Below are 25743 nucleotides of genomic sequence, written 5' to 3'. Positions count from 1 at the left end.
GTCACGCCGCCATCCTCTTTGGCGCCACCGCTCGCAGCCCCACATGGCTCGCGCCCCCTCATGGTCGGCACCTTCGGCCCAGGCCCAGTTCACCCAGTGCTTCCGCCAGCCCTGCTTTTTTCGTGGACCGAGCCCCAGCCTATTTTATAACAGTCATGCATGCCCTTAAAACCATGATTTACGTATGCAAATGGCTTTAATAATTAGGCCTGAAATGTGAAAAATGCCTCAATTTGCCACTTTCACCGTGTGTTGCTCTTCTGTTCATTTTCTTTTGTTTCTTTTAATTACATTTTTTTTTAAAAAATGGAGGGGTGCCAATGCAATAAAAAGGCTTTTTTTTCCCCTATTTCATAAAAAATTCCCGTTGTATTCTTCAGCAAGAAATTTCCAGAAGTAGACGCCTTCTGCTCATTTCTTCACAAAAGGGGAAATTCTGGTATTTCCTTTTTTCTGCAAATATTTTTGAAGATCTCTAGCACTCTGCTTCCAGATCTGTACACATATATTTAAGAATAATTTAAATGCAAGAGTTAATTATTGACAAATTGCCCAAGTAAAGTCTTGTATACCTTGTCTTGTTTCACCAAACACATCTTTCAACCACAGAGGAATTTAAGATTCTCAAACAATGAATTTCACCTGTATAAACTCTGGAAAACAATACCCTTCCATTTGTAAAAACATCTTCGGAACACTCCAATGTGGCTTTTCTTTTATATCTGGTGTTCTTGTAGAAGAAACTCCCATGAGGTCCGGACAGCCAAGTTAGCAGGATAAGCTTATCCAGCTAACTTTGAAGGTATGTTCAGTAGGTCGGCCATGCTATTGAATATAGCCGGCTACCTTAAAGCTAGCTGGGTGACTTTATCCGGCGAAATTTAGGACAGCTCTTTGGCTGACGAGACTAGGCCGGCTCAGATAGCTGGCTAACTTTGAATATCGGAGTAACTTAGCCGGCTAACTCATCCCCTCCCAGTTACGCCCCCAGAACACCCCTAACTTAAGTTGGCTAAATTCTAGCCCCCTAACTTATTAGCTAGCTAAGTGCCCAAATATTCGTTTAGCTGGATAACTTCTGAGTTATCCACCTAAATGCATCTGTATATGGACTTCCCCCATATTTTCGATAAGATTAAACAAAAATCTCAAAAGAATTTCAGTAATCATGAGGTACGAGCACTAGAATGGGCTTCTTTTCGGAAATCCAGTTAATGGCAGCAGAGGATGTTGAAACAACATTAAAACATTGATGACATTCATCGTTTTGTTTCTCTTCCATAACAAAATAGCAGAAAGAAAATAATAAAAAGTTTTGTATCATTTCACTTTTTTGGTTTTAGTACTCATTAAATGGTTTTAGAGCTTGCTAAATTTTACTGTGCAGTACAACCAGTTATAGCCTGCACTCAAACAAAAGCAAAATGGGAAAAAAAACCCCAAAAAACCCAACGTAAACAAGAAAAGTTTTTCCCCCTAAAAAGCAGGGACTGCACGCACATCCACCACAAGAACAGCAATGCACACACCCACACCCCCACCCAGACCACCACACGTTGGTACTCAACTACTGCACTCCTACATACTCATGTCCGTACAGTGCTGCTCCTCACATGCTGTGCCAGAAAGTTACTGATCCTCATCCCGTCATCTGCAGGTGGCTGTCCCGGGGGAGGCTCCAATTAAAGCAAGGAATCGCTGTCGGTTGGTCCTCTGTCTCTCTCCTGTATCATGACCCTAACACCCCCACACAAGGAAGTCACATCCAACACACTCCAAACAAACCACACTCGAGCGCTTTCTCTATGCCACAACATCGTGCCAAAAGGCACACACCGCATTCGCACTCCCACCCACGCTGTGCCTTACACAACTACCCCCATAAAGAGCGACTCATTTGCCTCCAGCAGAATTCCTTATGTTAAACACATGTTATGCTCCTGTGGATACAATAACTGAGAGGCCTCTTCCTTTGCAGCTGCTTTTACACATACCTACAAGCCAAAGGAATCTAGGAACTTAGAAACACTAACAATGGAATTGTATAAAGTGAGCCTCCAGCAAAGAAATCTTTCTGCACAAACAAAATCCCCCCAAAAAAGAGGTCTCCATGTTGCCCCCATGAAGTTGCTCCTCCATGCCATTGGGGTTTTTGCATGTTCAAGTACTGCATTCTAATAATGCATTGGCATTAGGGGGATTCTTTTAGGGTAAGCCATCATGGACGATGACGTCCTGTCACTGGATGAGGTCCCCCCTTCCTTTGAGCTTCAGCTGGGACTGGGCACGACCTTTCGGTCACTTCAAGGCCCTTCCCAAACTGCTCGAGCAGAAATGGCTCTCGTGCCATCAGAAGTCTGCTGTCCCCTGCCGCGGTATCTGTGGATAAGATGGGCAGGAGTCTGCAGGCTCGCCTCACAGAGCATGGAAGGGTGTGTAGCTAATGGAAGGCAAACACTGATGTGCTGGGATTAGCTTGGATGACTTTCAATTCAAACTGATTTTCTCTGGTCTTTCAGGCCAAAACACTGTCTCTATGAGGCTCCAGAGAAAGCTAACTTGGATTTTGAAGTTGGCCACAGACGGAATGATAACTTGAATCTGGCAGATTTCTGTTGCAAAAACAAAGGCTTGCATTGCTTTATCTGAAATTAATGTTTTTGTGGTGCATAGACTGCAAATGTGCACTGTGGGGTAATTTTAAAGGGTTTAGGATCCTACATTTAGATGAATTTTCAGCTGGAAATTTAAGCTTCTAATTCAATTGAATTTAGAGGCTTAACTTTCTGACTGAAAATTCACCTAGGATCCTAAATTTGGACCTGCAATTCATTCGCTTAAATTTAGGAACCTGTTGGGTGCTAAGTGCTGAAAACGAGTGTGATGTTCTCATCTTTCTTTCCTTCTCTACCTCTGCCCCCATTGCCGCCCACTTTTTAGGATTTGACACGTAGGCGCTCAGCCTTAATCAGCTTTCAAAGGGGCTGACGGCCAACATTAGGCACCCAAACCCTTTGAAAATTGGCCCCTATGAGACCGATCATCAGCACCATTTGCCCGGCTAAAACAAAGGGTGGGATTTGAAAAATCCCTGCTGGCTGACCGTCTCCAAGTTACCCGGCTAAGCAGTTAAGCCAGATAATACCTAACCAGACAGCATGCAAGCATTCCAAGGGCATATCTTTCGGGGTGGAGTTAAGTTGGCTGGATAAGTTATCCAGTTAACTCTGATAACGTACCCGGCTAACTCTGGTCATGCCACAGAGCAGTCCTAAAGTAAGCTGGATAAACCTATCCAACTGTCTTTAAGATAGCCATGTATTTTCAGCGACACTGCCGTTCTGCTGAATATTCTGTAACAGACCCCTTTGTCTGTTACCCTTAAGGCCTGGGTGAACCTTTAGTTGCGTTAGTAAGAGTGCAGGCAAGGGTAAGGGGAGGTCACCATTCAAATTCAGCCCCTCCCCCTTTGAGGGGGTCTGGCATGGCCGTCCCCCTGAGCGTCTATATAGCAGCTCCCTACAGAAGCTCAGGAGACAGTCCCTTTAGGTTTGCACAGAGTTAAGAGGTAGAGAGGAGATTTGCTTAAGTTGTTTTTCAGAGAAGCCAGACAAACCCCTGCCTGTGGATACCGACCAGGATCAGGAAGGGTTTCCTTATCCAGTCCATCCCCTGGCTGGTTAGGATTTTCTCTCTGGGTCTATTTTCGGGTTAAGCGGTAGGAGCCCTGTGAGAGCCTGTTTAGCACCTGGACTCAGGACATGGGGAAACCTTGTGTCTGGGGCTGTGCAGGTTAGGGAAGACCTTTCCTCCATAAGGAAGGAGATGTCAGTGACCTGCTGCAAGGAGGAACTCCAGGGTTAAATTCAGTTGACGGTAAAAGACTTTGATTTCAAGATCCAGGAGGAAGTTTTGGCTGCCCGCCCTTCCTTCCTGTTCGAAGCAAAGAGAGCTGCTTGCTTCAAGGGTATCCCTCCCATCAGGGATCCCGAAAGAAGAAATAATCAGACTGTGTAAGAACCAAGGAGATCCAGAAGATCTGCTCACCGTGAGTAAGGGAAATCACAAATCACTGGGGACACCCATCCGGTGTTTTCACCACTCTGGAGAGAGAGAGGGACAGTTACTCTCTGTGCCATGGACTCTTTACCAATTTTACCAGATTGGAAGGGGTTTTTGATCAAACTTAAGAGACTCAGCCCTCCTGGGAATGCCACTTAAGCAAGCCCTGGAGAATGCATGTTTCCCTGGCCCTGATATGAGAGAAGTGCACTGAAAGAAAGAGACTGTAAGAGGAGAAAGCAAGATAAGTCTGCGGAGCTGCAGTTTGAGTTATTGCGCCATTCATCACCGGTGTTTGAACAGTAAAGACTTTAATTTTGGACACTAACCCAGTGACTCCAGAGTATTTCTTTTATACTCACTGCACCCACCATGAGGACAAGGGAACACAAAAGAAATGGAAATGTGTATAACGGGCACATCCCTGTCACACTGGGCCCTGCAAGTAAGAGAGATTGTGAAAGAGCGAGTCGGTGAGAGATTCCAGCCCTGAAGAGAAACAAATTCTTTTATGGCCCCACCCGTGCATGAGAGGCACACCGGGGTGGGGTTACAATTCCAACAAAGTTGGCTGGATAAGTTTATCCGGCTAATCTTGCAGGCCAGACAGCAGCTGAAAATGGACCTCTATGGTCCCAGTGAATCTACGGCATTGGCTCAACTCTCCTCATGAATAGTAAAACTTGGTAATTAAAGGAAAGGGTACTTATAATACATGCGTACAAGGTTTCTCAGCAGTGGCCTTTGATGTACTCAGATCAAACAGCAGAAACGGATTGCAGCACTGATAAGCTGTGCCAAAACGCTGGATTTCCCCATTACTCAGTAATGCTGTGATCAGAGTCTGCCACAACAGGGTCTTCGGCATCTCAGTGCATTCCTTTCTTTCGTTCTCCCTCTTACCATTACTATGCACAGGAGCAAAGTTTATGAGTTTTGTACTATGAACTTTTAGCCAATTTTCAAAGTGAAACTAGCAGGGAAATTTCTCCTTGAAAATTGGCCAACTATACTTGGGTACAAGAGTGTCCATCTACTGGGCCCCAGACATTTGTACAGTCAGGAATCCAAGGGAGAAACAACCACGTGTATAATTGAAAATTCAGTTAATTGCACGTGCTTTCCTCCCCATAGTCAAAGCCCTGGGGAGGTCCCACTTTAATAGTGGCTAATTATAGCCATGCTGGGGAAACAACATGGCTATCATTAGCCACTTTGCTCAGGGCACCTTTCAAACCCAGGGATCCAGGAGCCCAACTCCATGATCAGGCACCTAATCCTGTTTAAAAATTGCTCCCGTAGTATCCTATAACTCTTTTGCTTTGCTGGCACATTTTGCGACAGGGATATACTGTGCCACCGCACCCATCCTAGTATCGCACGCCTACCCGCACAAATGTTTCTAATATATAGCAACATCCCCTGCCACCATAAGCACACAGTTAGCTACACCCACTCCCACCGCACATCTATAGCACAGACAACACATTGGTTCCCAAGCCTGTCCTATTAACGCCACAGGTTTTCAGGATGCCCACAAGGAAAATGCATGAGGTAAATTTACATACCTTGGCTCTCCAATGTACGCCACTATATCCCATGGATATTCATTGTGGATATTTTGAAAACTCAACTAGCTTTGGGGCAATAGCTCAGGTTTGAGAGTCATTGGTCTAACATATGCAGTAATAATGCACTCTCTTTATTAGCTCATTCTGCTTATCCCTCTCACCATACCCATGCACACAGAAGGGCACGTGTCATACAATAGGCTTCTATCACCATTCTGCATTCAAACACCCGAGTCCAGCCTCACAGAGGGGGGAAGAAATGGATCCTGTATTACATTATCAATGTCATTTCATCTCCGCGGCATGCCTCACTCCACCAGAGCATCTGAATCTTGTTTTCAACTACAGCTACCAAAGACACCGTGGAAACTTCTGCCATCAGAGTCTCTAAAAGAAAGATTTACCTACATTCTCCTTCCATGATTTCCAAAGAAAGGCATAAGGCTGAAAGAGTCCGGGGTGGAGGGTGAAAGAGACGAAGCGGTGTGTAATTCCACCCAGGCAACTGGCGCCCGGCTCTCCCATGCTGCTCTTCTGACATGAAAGAGAAGGTGCCCAAGTTCATTTGCCCTGCTCGTGATCTGTAAACTCCTCCATGTCCACATCAGAGTCAAAGAGTGATTGCCCGGTGAAGTCCGTGTCTGGGGTCTGGGAGATGCTGTTCTCGTCCTCGTACGTGCCTGTCCTCGAATAGAAGCTGAGTTCCGGGAACGAGGTCTGCAGCTTGCTGTCCTCGCTGCTGTCCTCCGACTCGTAGATGGTGTTGTCGTTGTCCTCCTGCCACTCTGGCCAGAATTTCCTCCTGATCCTTTCACAGTACATGGCGAGGTTAATCAGTTCACCTGAAACACAATGCAAGAGGCGTGATGGTAAGTCTATCCCGTTCAAGCTCCTACAGCCCCCCCAAACGTCTGCACCAACCACGTGAGACCACCAAGAGTTTTTTATACAACATGAGGCAGGGGAGAGAATTTCCAGTTCACATATTAAATTATAATACATGACAATGACAATCAATTTGCCCCTGTTTGATTTGCAGTACTGTTTCCATGTCATTGCTCTGAGATCTTCACAACAGTAGTCAATGGGAGAAGTAACAATGAAAAAGAAGGCAAAATACCTGTATCCCATCACCCTTTCACTCTTCAGGAAGACAATCAGGTATCATTTCATCAGGAAATTGCATCCATTTGGATAGACAGAAATAAATCATGTGCATTTTTTTTAATTGTATTTATATTCTGCCTTTCAGCAATTCATTGTCCATTTTTTCCCACTAATTTGGTTTATATGGATTTGTTTTGGTTTATAGTCAGGGACTTGGAAGCATTTTGTTTGTCAGATTTTAGATCGTAAAATGGTTGCGCCATGCAGCTTACCCCAGCTTCCTTGTAACCAGCACAGAGTGGCAGTTGCGACCCTACCAGCAGTGATGCAGTTGCATCAAGCTTCGTAGAGTGACCATAGTTAAAACCCAACATTAAGGAGCAGGATGAGGCCAAATGCTTTGGAAGAACAGCGTCACAAATTGCGTTGGCCACATGGATCATTCTAAAACTTGGCAGTAAGACCTAGAAGAGGGTCTGGATGTTGGATCAAGTATTGGTCTTGTAAGAATCAAAGAGAAGATGACAATGGGCTGAAAAAATCCTGCCAGCAGAGCTAGTGGAGCCAGCACTGGAAAAGAATTTGGACATATGTGGGATAGATTCAGGGGGACAATGATAGAAACAGGTTTCAGAGGTCAAGTAAAGGGCATGGGTGACAATTAAGCATGGGAATTAATTTATCTGCTTATCTATCCAAAGTGGTGGAGAATCAGAGCAGAGGAATCTAAGCTGGGTAGACTGGATGCACCAACTGGTCTTTATCTGCCATCATTAATGACAAAGTCAATATTCAAAGATCCACTGAGCAGGTAAGAAAAGTGGTTACTTTTTGCCAGTTATCTCTAGGTGAATATTCAGCTGAACCTAACCAGCTAGGCTTTTTGTTCAATAGTCACCTAAATCTAACCAATCAAAATTTGACCGAGTAGATTTATTGTGGCTGGGTTCATTGGCTACACTTAGGCATTAGTGATGAAAATCAGGCATTAGCCGGCTAAGTCCTAAAACTCCCCACAACCTGGAGATCCTTCTATCTTCACCAATCTCAAAGTTAAGCCCCTCCCACACCAATGCCAATCTCCTTCCTTATCTCCTCCCACCTCACTTTCTTTATTTATATTTTTAATTGTGTCCTGGCCTGATGCCCCTTCTCTCCCTCCAGCTACCCTGGTGGAAAGAATAAAGATGGTCCCACCTGATGCCTCATTAGCTTTGCCAGCTAAGCTCCAGATTTTCAGAACGGGTTTATCCAGTCCTGGATTTATCCCACTGCATGCAAGGACTTGTAGTTCAGACTTCCCTATTGCCATTCCTTAGAAAAGCATGTCCCTGCAAGCAGTGGGGTAAAAAATGAGGACCGGATCAGTCTAACCTAAAAATCTGGAGCCGGTTGGCAACCCTATGCCCCATATTCCCTCCCTCCCTTCAGCTTTCCCAATGGCAAAAATAAAAAGTGTCCTTGCCTGATATCCTTTCCTCCCTCCAGGTCAGTAAAAGTGAATAAAAGCGAATCAGCAGCAAGGATTTCCCCTCCTTTCCTCTATACTGTCAGGCCAAAAAAAAAAAGGAGTACAAGCAAGAAATCCTCTGAGTACCCGAGGATGATGCAGAAGAACTCCAAGTCAATGAGCAACCACCCAGTAACACGCGACGCCAGTACTTAGAACCTTTACCGCCCTTCTGTGCTTGCACCAAGCCACCCACTTAGCCAGATCTCCTGCCAGGGCCCATTCATCAGCCTCCCTGCAGCTAGAGCCCTCGCTCCCTCAACCAGAGCCTCCTGCCCACTCGCCACGTGACCCTGCCAATTTCCCAGCCCCCTCTGCTCGCAACCCCACTCACGTTACATGTTTGGGCATTACCACCTGGCAAACTCATGGGCATGGCAAACCCAGGTGACACTGGACCCCTGCACCCCATCCCAAAACGAGGGATGATAAAAGTAATCACTTGGCATGGCGCTTACTCCAGCATAGCAAGAAACCCGAGTGCCCAAACATCTCCAAGTCCCAATATCCGCTCCACATGAAACCACACTGACTCCCCATCCATCCTGTGGCAAACTAACCGCCCGCGCCAAAAGGGAAAGAAAATCCCCACACCCCAGGCCACAAAACCAAAAACAGACAAATCTCACGCAATTCAAATACAAATCAAAGCCAGCACAGATACACCAACTAAGAAGGTTCCGATGAATTACATGTAGTTCATTCAGTGCAAGATCAGTGGTAAACAAAGTCCTTATCATTCGTCATCTCTTAATCGATAACTCATCCAACCTGGTCTTAATGGTAGAAACCTGACTCACTGACAGCATAGGACCTGTCTTACCACGACTCTTCCTGCCAGGGCCATAAAACCTGTCATCAATCCAGCCCAGCAACAGAGGTTTGGGCAGTGACAATCCTCCACAGACTCGTGATACCTATCTTAAAAACAGAGGCTAAGGTGTCCTCTGATTGCGAAGGCCTTAACATGAAACGGGGGTCAAATCTTGGGAAAAATCTCAGACTGAGAGGTAGTGAAGGGCAAGCCAGACAAATGCTCTGAAAGCAATATCTACTGGGGAGGCATGAGAAGGTGAATTGTCCATTTATACATTTTCACAGAGTGCTTGAATTTTTTGTACATTTACTGAAGAGATGTTCACTAAAGAAGTGGCAGGGTAGTATCAAGGGCTGAAACCTTGATGACTTGCATTAGCCTCTCATGGGTTGCCAGCCAGCAAATTCAACCAACTTTCTGCATAAAGATGTGTTGAAATTCTTTGTCAGAGCATGAGATGCACACTTGCTCCACGAGATGGCGGCATTCCTCAAGGAATAAATTCCACAATGTTTTTTTATTTCACCATCCGGGTACAAGAGGCAGTGCCCCGATACATGTGTATGTATGTGTGTGTGTGTGTTTTCATATATTTACATTGAATTCAGAGAATTGAAATTTTAGATATAATTTCCATTTACTGAGCATATTATTAACTTGTCTGGGAGGATACCACTATCAGATAGTACAACATAGTTTACCTAATGATTACATAATGAAGTGCAGGTTTTCCAGATTACCTGAAATCTAAATTAGATTTTATCCCAGACGGTTAAAACTCATGTCTATGCAGGGAGGACCCCAAGATGGCCGCTGAATGAGGAACGCTGTTAGGGGGCTCTCAACCCGATTACCTTTTTCCTCAATTTCCTCATTTTAAAATGCCTCATACCAAAAGAAAGGCTAGACTGAGAGGGATTATATCGAGCTCTCCTTCTCTGGAAACATCTGAGCCTCGTATTGAGGGCTTTTTCACAGCAACTCCAACAGCAACGCCGGGAGATTTGGTCGCCGCGGGGCCAGTAGGGGAGTGAACACCGTCCCCTTTGACTACTAACATCTCATTGAGCCCCGGCGCTCTGGACACACCTTCCCCACATACCACGAACCTCCTGGCAGTCCGGTCCCTGCAACGATCTCCTCTGAGATATGTCGAGGAGATGTGGGAGCAGAGCAATGGCAAGAGGTTTTAATGGGGGCCCAGGTGATTCTAGCCATGGAGGGTACTATGCCCGGGAGTCAGGAAGGCAATGTGAACCAAGGATCCCTTGGAGCGGTGGGGCCCCTTGAGTGTTGCTTTTCCATGTATAAGAGGTATGGAGACTGGCTTAGGCACAACTTCGGGTGCAGGTGGTGCTTATATAAATGCTCTGGATTTTGGAAATATTTTACAGCATCCCTCTGAAATTACACTTGATGGAATATGGACTGCTTTAAAGTCTTTAGAGTCTTCAATTGCTACATTATCCCGAATTACTTTGGATACTAAGCATCAAGTAATGGCTAATGCTAATTTGATTTCCTCCTTTGGCCTTAAAGTGGATGGCATTGAGACACGACTTTCAGCTGTTGAGAAAATACAACAAAACTTGATCCAATCTGAGTTGGTAAATAATAAAAAACTGGAAAACAGAGAAAATTCACTGAGATCCCAAAACTTAATACTGAATTTTCCAGTGATAAATGTGATTTCCCCTTTGGATCTCTTCAAAACATATGTTTCCTAGGTGTTAAAGATGCTAGATACAGCAATGCCTGTGATAACAAAGGTATACTATTTACCCTAAATTTCTGACTGCGGAGCTGATGCGCCTTCACAACCACTTTTGCTGGATGTCTCAGGGATCCTTGAAATGTCCCAAGAAACTGAGATAATTAGAAAAAGAGCACTCTTGCTCTCCTTCGCCTTTCTTTTGGACAGGAACAATATTTTCAGGTTCTTCTTCCATAACAGACAGTCTCTATTCTATTACCCAGACCTTACTAAAGTTACCCAAACTCGCAGAAAACATTTCCTATCCATACGTCCGGATGTATTCCAAAGAGGGGCACAGTTCACTCTTCGATATCCATGCAAATGTTACATTAGGTATCAAAATGTAAATTATATCTTTTTTGAGCTTCTACAACTCAGAGCGTTTTTAGATATGCACACCTAGAGGCACCCCTAGCTGGTTTGGTATAAGGGTGGCTTGTTGTGATCCTCGCTCAGCTTTTTCAGCCTTTTCCTGTTGTAATGTTTTCTTGATTGATAACTCGCTCGTTCTGAGTCCTCCCACTTTTCCTTTATTTTAGTGCATGTTTATTTGGAAGTTGTAATATTGGATTACCTCTATTTGGATTTCCTGTTTTGCACTAATATTTCTGTACAAGATTTTCTCTTGTCAATTTGGAAAAATTGTTTGAAAATAAAATAACCGCCCCCCCCCCCCAAAAAAAAACCTCATGTCTATTCAATCCCACTTCTGACATTCCAGATGTTGTGAATTTTCAGTAGCTTGGGCAGGAATATCTCCATAAATTTCACTGGATTATCTGGAATCCCTAAAAATTTCAGATTGTATCTCCATCTCCTATTATTTGCAACTTTTGAAGTCCCTCTTCAGTTCAGCAATGATTTTAACTTTGTCCTGTAGCAGTGGCACAGTATCTTCTAATGTGGAAGTCTGCTCTTCCCGTTCATGCACTCTGTTTTGAGATAAGGAGAACTGCGCTGTAAGGGAAGCCTCCCTCATTTTGATTTCTTTGGCATCACCACGATTATCTGTTATTACCTCCCTATAGGGATTGCAGCTCCTTCATGATCATGGTACAGGAGGATCCGCATTCACTTTCTTTACGGGCAGCCACTTTTTTTGTGGTGATATATGGTCCTGTTTGGACCTTCAGAGAGCCAAAGGTGACCCACATGAAATACAGTCATCAGGCCATCTTTATGTATCAAGGACCAAAAGGTCTAGCTGGAATCGCTGAGACGTTTCTGCCCTTGATACTTGACGACGGATGACTTTTCAATGAAAGTGATGTAACCCCTGAGGAAGCTTTATTAAGTCAAACACCAGCTGAGTTTGGCTTACTTTGAAGTACAAGTTTGGGACTGTTGGGATTATTTTATATGCGTTAAAAAAAACTGTCTTGAAAAATACATTTGAAAAATCTACTTTGAATAATAGAACAAATATGGTTTGTTAGATAAGGTGGATGATGGAACTGACCAGGTGGTTCAGGGTCTTGGACAGGCTGACAGGCTTGCTGACACCTTTATCTAAATTTAATAGGAACTGCAGACCATATTGGTTTAGTATCGTTTGTGGTTTCCCTCATATTGACCTGTTTGGACCTTGCCATGAAAGCTGCTTCCATTTTGCCCGATTTACTACTGGCCATGACAGTTCTCCCTTAGGGTCATTTTTGAAAGAAATAATCATTTTACTTGCAGATTTTACCAATTTTTGGTTTACTCTTCTGACAGCAGATCTCTCACATGTCCATCCAGCAGCAAACTCTCTAATACCCTCTTCCCCACCACCACCCAGACATATTCTTGAGGCCTACATACAATTGAAACCCATCTCACAACTTCACTTGATTTGATCTGCACATTTTAACCTAACTTGTGAAGTCAGGGAAGAGGTGCCCCTCAACTGGATACTCCCTGGATGTCTAACTGCCAAAGGTCAATCAAAGGTTAGGTGGAAAGGAGGCTCAGAACAAAAGAAATCTTCCTCCCCAGCTTCATATCGAGTCTGCTGAGTAATCCTAGGATTACTGGCATACAGAATACAAGTCAGCTGGCAGTAAAACACGAGTCAGCTCCCAAAAAATTCAGACCAGACTATGGCTGCCAGACCTGAATCAGCAGTAAATAAAAACACAGAAAATGACAGGGGGTAAAGATGACAAGACCTGTCCAGTCTGTCCATTCCTGATGCATATACCACAGTGCCTATCCAGTCCCTAGCTTTACCCTCACATCCTCAGGTCTAAGGATCGATTGGGCTTATCTCATGCTTTTTTTTTTTTATCTATGTCTGTTACTGTTTTCGCCTCTACCACCACTATCGGGAGGCTGTTGCATGCATCCATCACCCTTTCTTGTGCTTGCTTCTTATACACTATTTATACCTTTCAGGTATTTGAGTGTCTGTATTGCACCCCAACCCCCCTCACACTTCTTACGCATGCTTGGTTAAAGCCAACTGGGAAGCCCACACAAAAAATTCAAGGCGACTGAGGCCCATCCAGCCAGTCTGTTCTCCTCGTCCTGAGCGCCTTCACTTACAGTCTAAGGAGGAGGCAGAGCAGTGGCAATTTTCTGTAAAAAAAAAACAAAAAGTGCCAGGCTAAGGCTAGCAGGGGCCTCCATCTTCCACTTCTGCTGCAATGAAGAGAAGGGAGCAAGTGCAAAAAAGGCTGCAGGTCGGCGACCGGGTGTGGGCTAGCCGGAAATCACCGCCATGGCGGAGCAACATGCGAGCTGGCAGAATGTAGTCCCACAATCAGGATTCCACCATCCTGGATTTTCATGCATTTTAGAGAGAACCGGGACATAGTAGCCAACCTGCGGAGCCATTAAGATGTGGCTACTGCTGGCCAAGCCCGACGAATGAGTATCGGAAGAGAAGAATGCGAGCAACCCCATCCATTGCAACATCTGTTGCCTTTCTTGGTCAGTCTCTTCTCATGTGCTGTGTATCTTTTAAACACATGCAGGATACAAAGCTATAAATATAGGCGCCTGTGCTTAGTGGAGGTAATTTTCAAAGCGTTACGCGGGGGTTGCACACGTTAACTTGGCATATACGTGCGTAAATAGCATGTTCGCACGCGTACCGTACTTTATAGACCTCGAGAGGGCATTCCTACGTGCAGTATTTGTGTAAATCTTTTTTTTTTTTTTTTTTTTTTTTTTTAATGATTTTTCAAATTATAACATTTACAACCAAATGCAATAATCATGAATACAGAATTCAAAGAAAATCATTCCATCAAAACAGCTTTTAAGAATATATATCTGATCCAGCCCACATCTAGAGGAGAGGAGATTAAAGGATTTAATGCTAGTCTTTTATTTATCCCATCCAACCAATCTTATCCCACTAAAGTTCTGATACAAAAGGTTTTAACTTTTATCCCCAACAAAATGTTGTAATTGTAAAGGATCAAAGAAGATAAACTTATTTGATTGATAAGTAATTTGACATTTACATGGGAATTTTAAGAAAAAATTTGCTCCTATATCCAAAACTGACTGCTTTAACTGCAGAAACTGTTTCCTCCTTGCTTGTGTTACGCGAGAAACGTCGGGAAAGATCTGAATCTTATGTCCACAAAAATTTAAATTTTTATTCAGGAAATATTTATTAAAAAACAAATCTTTATCTTTTCTCAACAAAAAAGTTACAAGCAAGGTGGCACGAGTTTCAATATTATCTGAAGAGTCCTCTAGGAAGGTTGATACACCTGGACTCTCTAGTGTATCTAACCCTCCTTCCACTCCCTGGGCGACCTTGCGTTGTGGCAAATAGTACATTTTGGAAATAGTGGGAACACTCTGAGGTTCAAAGGAAAGAATTTCCAACGTGTACTTCCTAAACAATTCAATTTCTGACATCAACCTAGACTTAGGAAAATTTAATAAACGTAAGTTATGTGATCTCATATCATTTTCTATGGTTTCCATTCTAGTGTGTAGTATTAAATTGTCTTTTATGAAAGTCACGTTAGTAGCTTGAATACAATTGTGGAAGAAAATATGTTGGAGCCTGAGAATGTTTCAATGTTGGATTTGTGGAAACTAATGATGAGCTTGGATAAAAAGGTTTCAGGGACGTTGTCTAAAATACATACTTTTTCTGAAGAAACGAGGGAAAAATTGATGGACTTAGACAACAGAACTGAAAAAACTGAAACAACATTGTTAAATTTAAATCCTGCAATTTGTGTAAATCTTAACAGGGGGAAAAGAAAAGGTGGTTGACGGGGTATTTGGGGGCATTATATGGAAATATAAGCCCAAGTTGCTATGCTGTAAGCGGAATATGTACATACATTACTGACTCGTCCGTATACTTTTCCGCCTGCTAACCAACTCGCGTTTGTTGCACCGTTTATAAAAAAAACTAGCCTAAATCTCCGCGGGCCCACTTGCACACTCAAATGGCGCGCCACGGAGAGTTTGGAAAGCTGGGCCGATTGTATCATTCTTGACTGATTCCAGCGGCTTTCAGATGGCAAATGAAGCAGAAAGCCAATCCATGCAAACAAATGGAAAAAAAAAATAGAAGTACCATGGGAGGACAATCTTTATAAGGATCTAGCCAGGAAACTAAGGATTACCCAGACTAGATTTCCCCTTCCCCCCACCCCAGTGGAAACTGCACCCCTCACAGCAGCTGACAGAATGTGCGGGTTTTCACTGCGTGTATTCTTAACCGGATTAAAAAGAGGCATCTGCAGGGGAGTATTGAGGTAGGAGGGGCAAGAAATGCCTGTACAATTGCGTTGTGCGAACCCCTCTCCTCAACCCCTTGCATTAAGGGGAATCATTTTTACAGCAACCTGGCACTTTCTGATCAGAGCTTCGTCAATTTTAGTGACAGTTACTGTAACATACAGTGTGTACATTTCCTGACACCCCTTACTCGTCTGGGTGTCTTGGCTTGATTGTATGCTCCACAGGGCAGGGACTGCCTCTTTTGTGTATCTGTACAGCGCTGTGTACATGCAGTGACACCCCAGAAATAAGCAGTACTAGGCAGCTGCAACCACCGAAAAAGAAGAATCCAAGATACTCCCACCCAAAACTTCAACACATCCAAATATGCCTTCATGCCCTTCGGTTGCAGCACTGGTTTGCTCACATTTGTGAAGTAAGGAAAAATATCTGTGATGCACACCTTACAAATCTTCCAGGTGACAACAGACCACAAAGGGTCCTCACTAGTTGCTCTTCAAGGGAGGGGGAACAGCCCAGTAAACCACATAGGAAATAAAGTAATCAAGCGCGTGCTCCAACAAGCCTTTTTTTTTTAAAGCCAAAAGGAAGGGTCCTTACAACGCACCTTTTATGAGTCTCTCAGGCCTCGTTCCTGGTAAGGTCCACATTGCCTGCGCCAGATGCCCAAAGACGGTGGCGTCTAGGGTGGAAAGCTTTGATCCCATGAGGTACTTCTTATCGCCTGTCAGTGGAAGAAAACACAGAAAAGATTGAGGGGCTGACCTGGAGGGCCCCTCAAGAATTGCCCTCATACAGTTTCACAGAGGAGACAGGCCTGGGGGTGGAGGCCCGGGATGACCTGGAGGGCCCCTCAAGAATTGCCCTCATACAGTTTCACAGAGGAGACAGGCCTGGTTCACTAGGATTAGGGTTGGGGGCCCGGGATGGATCGTGGCAGGTGACACGAGATGCTTGATTTGACATAACTCTGATTTCCATACATTGTACTGCAATTTTCTTAAAAAATAAAGAAGCTAATTTTACTACGTTGTTGGGGAAGAGCTAAAAGTATTAACAAGAAGAAAAAAGGGGGCACAATCTAATCAAGTGCAACAGATGTCACACGTTGCAATTCAGCTTTCTAAATCCTGGCAGGGAAGACGTTTAAAAATAAATGTTAAACCTGCAAGACCGGGCAGGTGGTTGACAAAAGCATCAGGGGTTGGCCAGGTCAGGGGCTTCTGAACCTGTGCTCTGAATCTATCGGTGCCGCGGTAATTCCAAAACTTGTGCGATAAGTCTCACATGAAACACCCAGCACAGGATAGAAATCTCTGAGCGCTTACCTTATTCTTCAGTGCAATGGGGAAAGCGAGCGGTGGGGATGCCACAGGGATGAGTGCTAGGCCCTGTCCTGTTCAAGGTCTTTATGCAACACCTGTAGCACATGGTATGCCCCAGAGAGAGTGGATCTCTGTATTTGGGGCTCCTAGTGATAGTGTACCACAGAAATGTCTTGAGCATGCTCTAGAGCAGTGGTTCCCAACCCTGTCCTGGGGACTCCCCCCCCCACCAGCCAGTCAGGTTTTCAGAACATCCACAATGAATATGCATGAGAGAAAATTAGCATGCACTGTTTTATTATTTATACTAATTTTTGTATTTTTATCATTTCTTTATTTATGTTTTTATTTATTTATACTTACCTTAATGTTTGGTTATTTTGTAGCCCCTGAGGCAGCCTTGTGCGAAACTCGTCCAGAGTTGGGCCCATATTATCAAGATAATTGTGCGAATAAATAATCCCCACCTAAGGCAACTGGTCTGTCTTGCTGTATCTCTGCCTTCTGGCTTTGATAGAGCACCTTCCGGTCTGTTTTGAGGAAACTCCCGGTGAAGCCATGAGCTCCTGGGAGGAAGAGGTTTCCTATCTCTAAAGAATGTTCATTGGAGAATGTTCAATGGAGAAGGTACAGAGAAGGGCAACCAAAATGATAAAGGGGTTGGAAGTGCTCCCCTATGAGGAAAGGCTGAAGAGGTTAGGGCTGTTCAGCTTGAAGAAGAGACGGCTGAGGGGGGATATGATAAAGGTCTTTAAAATCATGAGAGGTCTTGAATGAGTAGATGTGAATCGGTTATTTACACTTTCGGATAATAGAAGGACTAGGGGGCATTCATGAAGTTAGCAAGTAGCACATTTAAGAGTAATCGGAGAAAATTATTTTTCACTCAACGCACAATAAAGCTCTGGAATTTGTTGCCAGGGGATGTGGTTAGAGCAGTTAGTGTAGCTGGGTTCAAAAAAGGATTGGATAAGTTCTTGGAGGAGAAGTCCATTACCTGCTATTAATTAAGTTGACTTGGAAAATAGCCACTGCTATTACTAGCAATAGAATAGACTTAGTTTTTGGGTACTTGCCAGGTTCTTGTGGCCTGGATTGGCCACTGTTGGAAACAGGATGCTGGGCTTGATGGACCCTTGGTCTGACCCAGTATGGCAATTCCTTATGTTCTTATGCTGAGGATTATGAAACATTGAGTAGCAAGACTTTAAGAGAACTGGACACGTACGCACAACACATTTGCCCATGAGAGGGAAGAAACCTGAGTTGGAAGAGAGGAAAAGGATCCATAATCTCAAGAGAGGGCAGAAATAAGCAACACGCTGCTTTAAAGCCTCTGGGTTCTTCCACGACAGGATTGGCTGTGAAGTATTAATAAAACCTCATGGCTCTGTCGGTGGCAAATGTGAATTCTGTGTCCTAATGCTCAGCAGAGCTACCGCACCTGATAAATGTCTACACTCAGTTTTGTCTGTGAAAGCAGCTTGTAAATATTTTCTTCTGTAAATAAAATGTCAGACTCGTTTCTAGAGCCGGCTGCCATTATTTCATGGTTCCGACTAAAGGAAATCAGAGCTGCCACATAAGCAGTTTACTTCAGGTGCCTTTTGCCCAACTGATCATCCACACTTTAAAAAGGTCCCAAGATCATTCAGGAAATTGCCCCGATTTCCATTTACATTTATGAGTGGCACTGCGGAAGGCTTAGCAGAGAAAGTGTGCCTGTCTGCAGACGACATGAACATCTTCATCAAAACAGACATATTAGAGGTGACAGATAATATTTAAGAAACGACTTTAAAAAAATTGAAAGAATGCTCCAGGATTCGCCAACTACAGTTTAATTTTTTAAAATGCAAAAAATCTGGCATTTTTATCTATTTGGATTTATTACCTTGCCATTCTGAGTAAGAAATGCACCCAGAAATCCATGGGCCTAATACTATTTGGAGATGAAGAAGGAGCAGTCACCAAAAAAGAGACTTGGAGGTCAGTCACCTCTGATGACCTCAGGGTAGGCGGTCAATGTCACGAAGCAGTTAGGAAAAGCTAATAGCATAGCTGGATGCATAAAGAAAGGTTGTGGTCAGGTCTGGATTTAGGAACAGGCAACTGCCCAGATCGCCATATTTTAAAGGCACTAAATATCCAGGCCAAAGAGAGGAAGGTTAAGTGGCTTGCCCAAGGTCACAAGGAGCATCAATGGGATATGAACCCTGGCTTCTCTGTTTCTCAGCCTGATGCTCTACTCACTGCACTATTCCTCTACTCATTATTCCCTTTTCCAGATCATTTATGAATATGTTCAGCAGCACAGGTCCCAGTTCTGATCCCTGTGCTACTCCACTAATGACCTTTCTCCAATTGGAAAACTGACCATTTAGTCCTACCTTCTGTATCCTGTCTTTTAACCATTTATCAATCCACGATAGGACACTGCCTCCTATCCCATGGCTTTTTAATTTCCTGAGGAATTTCTCATGGGGGACTTTGTGAAATGCGTTCTGAAAATCAAAATATACTGCATCAACTGGCTCACTTTATTAAGCATGTTTATTTACACCTTCAAAAAAATCTAATAGATTTGTAAGGCAAGACTTCCCCATTAAGCCATGTCTCTTTATATGGCCAATAATTTTGTTTTAAAGTATAGCTTGTACCATTTTGCCTAGCAGTGAAGTTGAGTTCACTGCTCTATAGTTTCCAGGATCACCCCCTTGAGCCCTTTTTAAAAATTGACATTATATTGGCCACTCTCCAGTTCTCATGAATTGTGGTTATTTTAAATGATAGGTTACAGATTACTAGTAACAGGTTTCCAGTTTCATGTTTTAGTTCTTTTAGAACTCTGGGGTGGATGCCATCCACTCCTGGTGATTTGTTACTCTTTAGTTTGTCAATTTGATTTATTATATTCTCCATAATCACAGAGTTTTAGTTGCTCAGAAATCACCACCATCAAAGAATGTTTCCAGTGCATGTTCCTAACATCCTGCTCAGTAAAAGTCTGAGGCAAAGAATATTGGTGTTATCTAATTTATCTGGATAAGTCTGGCCTGTTATTTAATGCCCCCTGGACTACCCTCTAGTTATCTGGCTTAGTTGTTAGCTGGGTAATGACTTAGCCAGATATCTCGGGAGTGGTCAAACAAGCCGGGAATTTAAAACCCAGGGTTTTGTCCAGCTAAGTACCAAGTCAGTTGGACAAAGCCCTCTGAATATGAACCATATATATAGAGAGAGAGATGGAGACTGTAGATATATATAGATATACAGTACATACAATAGATACAATAAAAGCTCCATTATCCAAAACTCAACCAATCGAAAGCCTAACTAACCAGCCTCTAGCAGCAGGGCTTTTTTCTTTTTTACTGCCGCCAAGAAAGTTTAAACAGAATGCAAATCAATGTAACGTTGCGGAGCTCTGTAGCTTTCCTCTGCTCTGGCATCCATCCCTCCCTCCCCTCTTCTTCTTCTCTGCAATCTTGAGATTGTTGACCCTAATCTTCCTTAACAGAACCATTTCTTTTTTGCCCTCCCAAGTACAGCAGTGTGCTTTCCATGGTGGTCCACTTGGACCCAGGGAAATAAAGGTCAAAAAGCAAGGTCACCTACTCTCGCAGAAACAGAGGCGCCCTCGGCAGCAGGAGGGAAAAATGCACCAGCTGTGTGTAGCAAACATTCAGTTGCAGTTTCTTTTTTTGTAGCATTTTTGCCTGTACTTTATTTGCATCCTCAACAAAAAAGAGCAAGATGCAGAAAATGGACATTGCTTTTATCGTTAGCATGCCTCAATCTGAAGCTCAAATTATTTTTGTAAAATATTTTTATTAGAAGACAATGCAAATGGAAATAGTTGCAAATATGAGCTGTATACCACCCAAATGACTGTCAAATGATTTTGCAATAAGCCAAGAACAAACTTCAAGAACTTTGCTGCAATAATTCAACAGTACCTTAGAATATAGTACCACTTGCAGCTTAGTCAAAATCAAAAGCAGTGATAAAACCAGCATGATACTGCTCAACCCTTACTATTCAAGTAAGCCGTCGCCTTCCACTTCCTTGTATTTCTTCCTACAACACACCAGACAATCATCTTCAAAGTCAAATCCTTCTTGCCGAAGGTAGGCCAAAAACTCATATAACATCCTGGGCCTTCCGGCCTACTCTCAATGAGGCCACAAGTCAGCACACCCAATTAAAACCGATAATGTCTCTCACCTGCCTGGAAATCAATTTCCCTGGGAGGCAATTTTTGCACGGTTTGCAATCGATTGACTTGGAAACCCTATAAGAGGAGGGAAATGGAAAAGCTGCCTCGGGGAGGGCGAGCGGTAAAAGGATGCATGGGGATCAATGGGGTGCCTGCTTTTACCCTGCATTGTCTTCCTCGAAAAACAAAAAGCGCCCACACGAAAAAAAGCAGACGCGACCCCGCACAGGCACCCTTTTCCGGGGAAAGCATGCCCGTGCATTCTCTCGGAGATCTGGTACAACGTGCACAGGTAGAGAGGACTCGCAGACATTGCACCGATGTGGCTGGCTATTTGAAAACTGCTCCCATTACAGAAAGAAATCGAGCAGGCTCCATGATTAAATTCAGAAACAATGCATGGACCGAATGGATTTATCTGAGCCCTTGCCACGGTTATTCCTCCGTGGTCTTGACGTGGCCCGCCATAACCGCCCCCCTTAAGGAGAAACGTTCGCTGTGAAATGAACAGTGAGGCTTGTATGCCCTGCCATGCCCGATTCCTTCAGCGGGGAGCAGCTCCATCAAACAGATTTGTGGTTGTTCGTGCCCCGCAGGTCCCTCTCCAGTTCCTTTGGGCTCATTTCAATCGGAACCAGCCTCTATCGGGCTATGGTGCTGTGAGCCTTTGTAATAAACCGACCCTGGAAAGGGCTGTACTGCTTGTGCAAGAAGCCAGCGGGGCCCCTTGTGGTGTGGGTGCTCGGGACAATTGCCTCCCTTCCCCCTTCAACTTAGGCCCCGCATTTTAAGAGGGAATGATCTTTGGTGCATAGTAAGGGTTTGTGCAGGAGCAGATCCAGCTGTAAATATGTCCAAGCCAATTCCCCCGTGGCAAAAGTACTCTGTCTTTGGACTGTTCCCAAAAACTGTTTTATGGAGAATACAGGATCAGGATGTGCGCCTTAAGAGCTTTTATTGATCTTGAACCTTGCAGTCACCACAAACCCCTACATCTCTATCTGAAGACAAGGGACATTTTAGGAGAGTGATCCTTGCACAGAAAATCTGGCTGAATGCTACTTGTTCTATACTTGCTACAGAAAATTAAATTTACAGATTTTAAAAGTAATAAATGTAATCAGTAATGCATACATTTTTAATGACAGTACAGCATCCCTTTTTTCTAACATGGCTCTGCAATAATAAGAGCTTGGATTCTGATATGGTTGAATGCAATCCCTACAGCAACATCCGTGCAGCTCAATAAAAAGCTGCAATCACTGCAATAACATCAGTGCAGCTCTGAAAGGAGCCACAATCCTTACAGCAACATCCGTGCAGCTCTGAAAGGGTCCTTGCAGGAATGCAACCTCCATTCGAACAGGGACCGGACAGAAGGGCACCAGTGGCAGATTCTGGGCCGTCATGCAGCACCATGGGTCTACCCCGGGTTCCTCCAGGAAAGGGAGGAGACCTGTTTCACAACCTTTGGCCTAAGCATTCTCTTGCATGAGATGGGCATTTTCTTTTTTTAACTCCACACCAGGTTGTGCTGTTCCAAAAATAAAACAGTTTACTGTGGGTTCAAATCCCACTGCCACTGCTTGTGACCTTGGGCGAGTCACTTCACCCTCCACTGCCTCAGGAACAAACAGATTGTGAGCCCTCTGGGGACAGGCCACAGTGCCTGAAGGTAATCCACAGTGTTTGAAAGGCAGAATATAAATAAAAAAAAAACAAAAAACTTGATGGATGGTGATCAGCTGACAAAACATGTTTCTTCCGGGTGGTATCCATGTGACCATTCAGGGGAGGTCCATGTGACCATTCAGATGGTCACATGGACCTCCCCTGAACTCCCTTCAGGCTGCTCATAGGGAATTCCTCAGACTGTGGGAATCCCCTTATTGGTACAGAGTATTCTTTTACCATCTCTGGACAGACAGATTGCATGTTCGCTCTTGTGCATCTCTTCCAAATTTTCACTGGCAGCACCTCTCTGTAGAAGCTGCTGCAGACCACTCTCCTGGGTGGCAGAACCTCTGCAGACCCAGACCCTCTGGACTCTGCCCTGGTCCTTGGTGTCTTTCTCCTACCTCACAGAGCACAACAGCTCCCAGGCCAAAACGAGCAAAAAGCCAGGGCTAGGCTTGTCCTTAGTAGGAACCTTACCAAAATTCCCACTTGGAGTGCAAAATGGCGTCTCCAAGCACAGGCTCCCTCTCCTGCAGTTCCAGGGACTCTGACCTTGAGTCCTGGACCACTTCAGAAGAGCTGGTCCAGAACTTTCTGCAATCTTCACGTCCTCTGACCTCACAGCTATGAGTGCTCCAGGGCTCCAGACAAGGCTTGGGGAAATACTGGCCAGGGAGCCCGACATTGGTGCCAAATAATAAAAGCTATTCGGAAGAACAAAATTACTGGCCGTCTGGATAATCACAGAATGGATTTAGCAAAGAGAAGTCTTATCTTACAAATCTGTTAGATATTTTTGAAGGGGGTTAATGAATATGTGGACAAGGGAGAGCCGGCGGGTATAGTGTAACTGGATTTTCGGAAGATGTTTGGCAAAGTCCCCCATGAGAGACTCGTCAGGAAATTAAAAAGTCATGGGACGGGAGGCAGTGTCCTTTTGTGGACTGGTAACTGGCTAAAGGACTGGAAACAGAGTAGGACTGAAAGGTCACTTCTCTCAGTGGAGAAAGGTCACTAGTGGAGTGCCCCAGGGAGCTGTACTGGGACCAATGCTTTTTAATACATTTATGTATGATCTGGAATAGAGAGTAAAGAGTGGGATGATCAAATTCACAGATAACACAAAGTTGTTAGATCACGAGCTGATTGTGAGGCAAGACTGGGGGACTGGGTGCCTAAATGGCAGATGAAATTTAATGCGGACAAGTACAGAGAGATGCATATGGGAAAGAATTATCCAAACTACAGTGACTCGATGCTGGATTCTGTATTAGGTGTCTCTACCCACAAAAAGGATCTTGAAGTTATGGTGGACAATAATTTGAAATCCTCAGTCTAGCGATTAAAAAGTAAATAGAATGTTAAGTATTACTAGGAAAGGAATGTAAAATATAGCAAAGGATATCATAATGCCTCTATATTGATCCAAGTGTGACCATACCTAGAATACTGTCTGGAAAAAAAAATAGCAGAATTTAAAAAAGTACAGAGAAAGGCACCCAAAATGATAAAGGGATGGAATGGCTCCCTTATGAGGAAAGACTAAACAGGTAAAGGCTCTTCAGCCTGGAAATGAAACGGCTGACAGGGGATATGATAGAGGTCTATAAAATCTTGAGTGGGGTGGAACAGGTAAATATGGAATAGTTATTTAACCTTTCCAATAATACTAAGACCAGCGGACACTCCATGAAGCTAATAGCTAGCACATTTAAAACAAAATCGAGAACGTCATTTTTTTACTTAGTGCACAATTAAGCTATGGAATTTGTTGCCAGAGGATATGATGAAAGCAGTTAGCACACTTGGGTTTAATAAAGATTTAGGAAAGTTCCTGGAAGAAAACTCCATAAACCTTTATTAGTCATGTTGACTTGGGAAAGATGGCGCCGGCCATCCAGTGCTCCTACCATGTGACAGGGGCCAGCCAATGGCACGGATACCCTGTCACATGGTAAGGGCAAAGGGCCATCGGCGCCATCTTTATGAGTGGCAGCCAACGGCCCGAGAACGGGAGATCGCTCCCGGGACCACCAGGTAATTTTAAAATGTTTTGGGGGGGAGGGTGGGGGAAGCTAAGGGGTCATTTTTAAAGGGTCGGGTGGGGTTTTTTTTATCGGGCCATCGGCACCATTTTTGAGTGGCAGCCAAAATGGCGCCGATGGCCCGAGAGCGGGAGATCGGTCCCTGCGCCCCCACTGGACCACCAGGTACTCGTAAAAAGTTTTGGGGGGGTTCAGGAGGGTGGGGTAAGGTAAGGGGTCAATTTTAAAGGGTCGGGCCTCACTAAAAAAAAATTAACAATGTGAATCGGAACCGATTCCGATTCACATCTCCACCGATCAGATTATTTTCTCCCTCCAGCCGAACCCGATCGTTAAGATGATCGGGCGCACGATTCACATCCCTAGTAGGAATGCCTCCGGTTCCTACCTAAGTTGCTGTGTTGCCTAAACTTCAGCCTGTGGGTCATTCCCCAAGGAGTAAACCGAAGGGGGGTGGGTCACCCATTTAGGGGCCCATCAGGAACCAACTAGGAAGTGACCGGGATTATATTTGTCATTTTTCTCAGGGTGCGTAATAGATTTTAATTTTTGGTTTTGAATTGCATGTCGAGGTTTTATTTTGGCCCCAATTTTTGTGGATGATTGAGAAAAAGTAACAGCATGGGTTTTAATGCTAATTTTTTGGTATTACATAGTGTTGCTATTTATGATGTTTATTATTTTTATTTGCTGTATTATAATGTTTTAATATCTTATGGTGCAGTTTATATTCTGTTTGTTCATTTTAAATTGCCATTCATATATTGTATTTATACTGTTGATGTATTTTATTAATGTAACACGTATTGGGTACAGTTCTTTTCCACAGAAAGGCATAACCCAAACTGATAACAGAACAGAATAATTCATTTTACTGATAGTTAAATGGTCTCGTTAAGGACTTTCAGAAGCACTGTGACCAGTCTGAATTTTCCCAAATCTACTGTTAGCAA

At 43.9% G+C, this 25743-nt stretch overlaps 1 protein-coding gene across 2 annotated transcripts in view; it reads right to left on the bottom strand.

Moving 5' to 3' along the window:
- Positions 1 to 13: 13 nt before the first annotated feature.
- FAXC (failed axon connections homolog, metaxin like GST domain containing) overlaps positions 14 to 25743 on the bottom strand; it is an 83891-nt gene continuing 58161 nt past the window's right edge. For both annotated transcript variants that reach the window (XM_029595385.1, XM_029595387.1), the window contains exons 5-6: positions 16132 to 16248; positions 14 to 6475 (exon numbers count right to left, since the gene is read on the bottom strand). In XM_029595385.1, coding sequence (XP_029451245.1) covers positions 6195 to 6475; positions 16132 to 16248 — 398 coding nt within the window. In that variant the 3' untranslated portion in view covers positions 14 to 6194. The remainder of the gene's footprint in view (positions 6476 to 16131; positions 16249 to 25743) is intronic.

This window comes from Rhinatrema bivittatum, chromosome 3, assembly GCF_901001135.1.
Source record: "Rhinatrema bivittatum chromosome 3, aRhiBiv1.1, whole genome shotgun sequence".
NCBI lineage: Eukaryota > Metazoa > Chordata > Amphibia > Gymnophiona > Rhinatrematidae > Rhinatrema > Rhinatrema bivittatum.
Note: the sequence above shows the minus strand (reverse complement) of the source record. Positions and strands in the feature narration are given on the sequence as shown.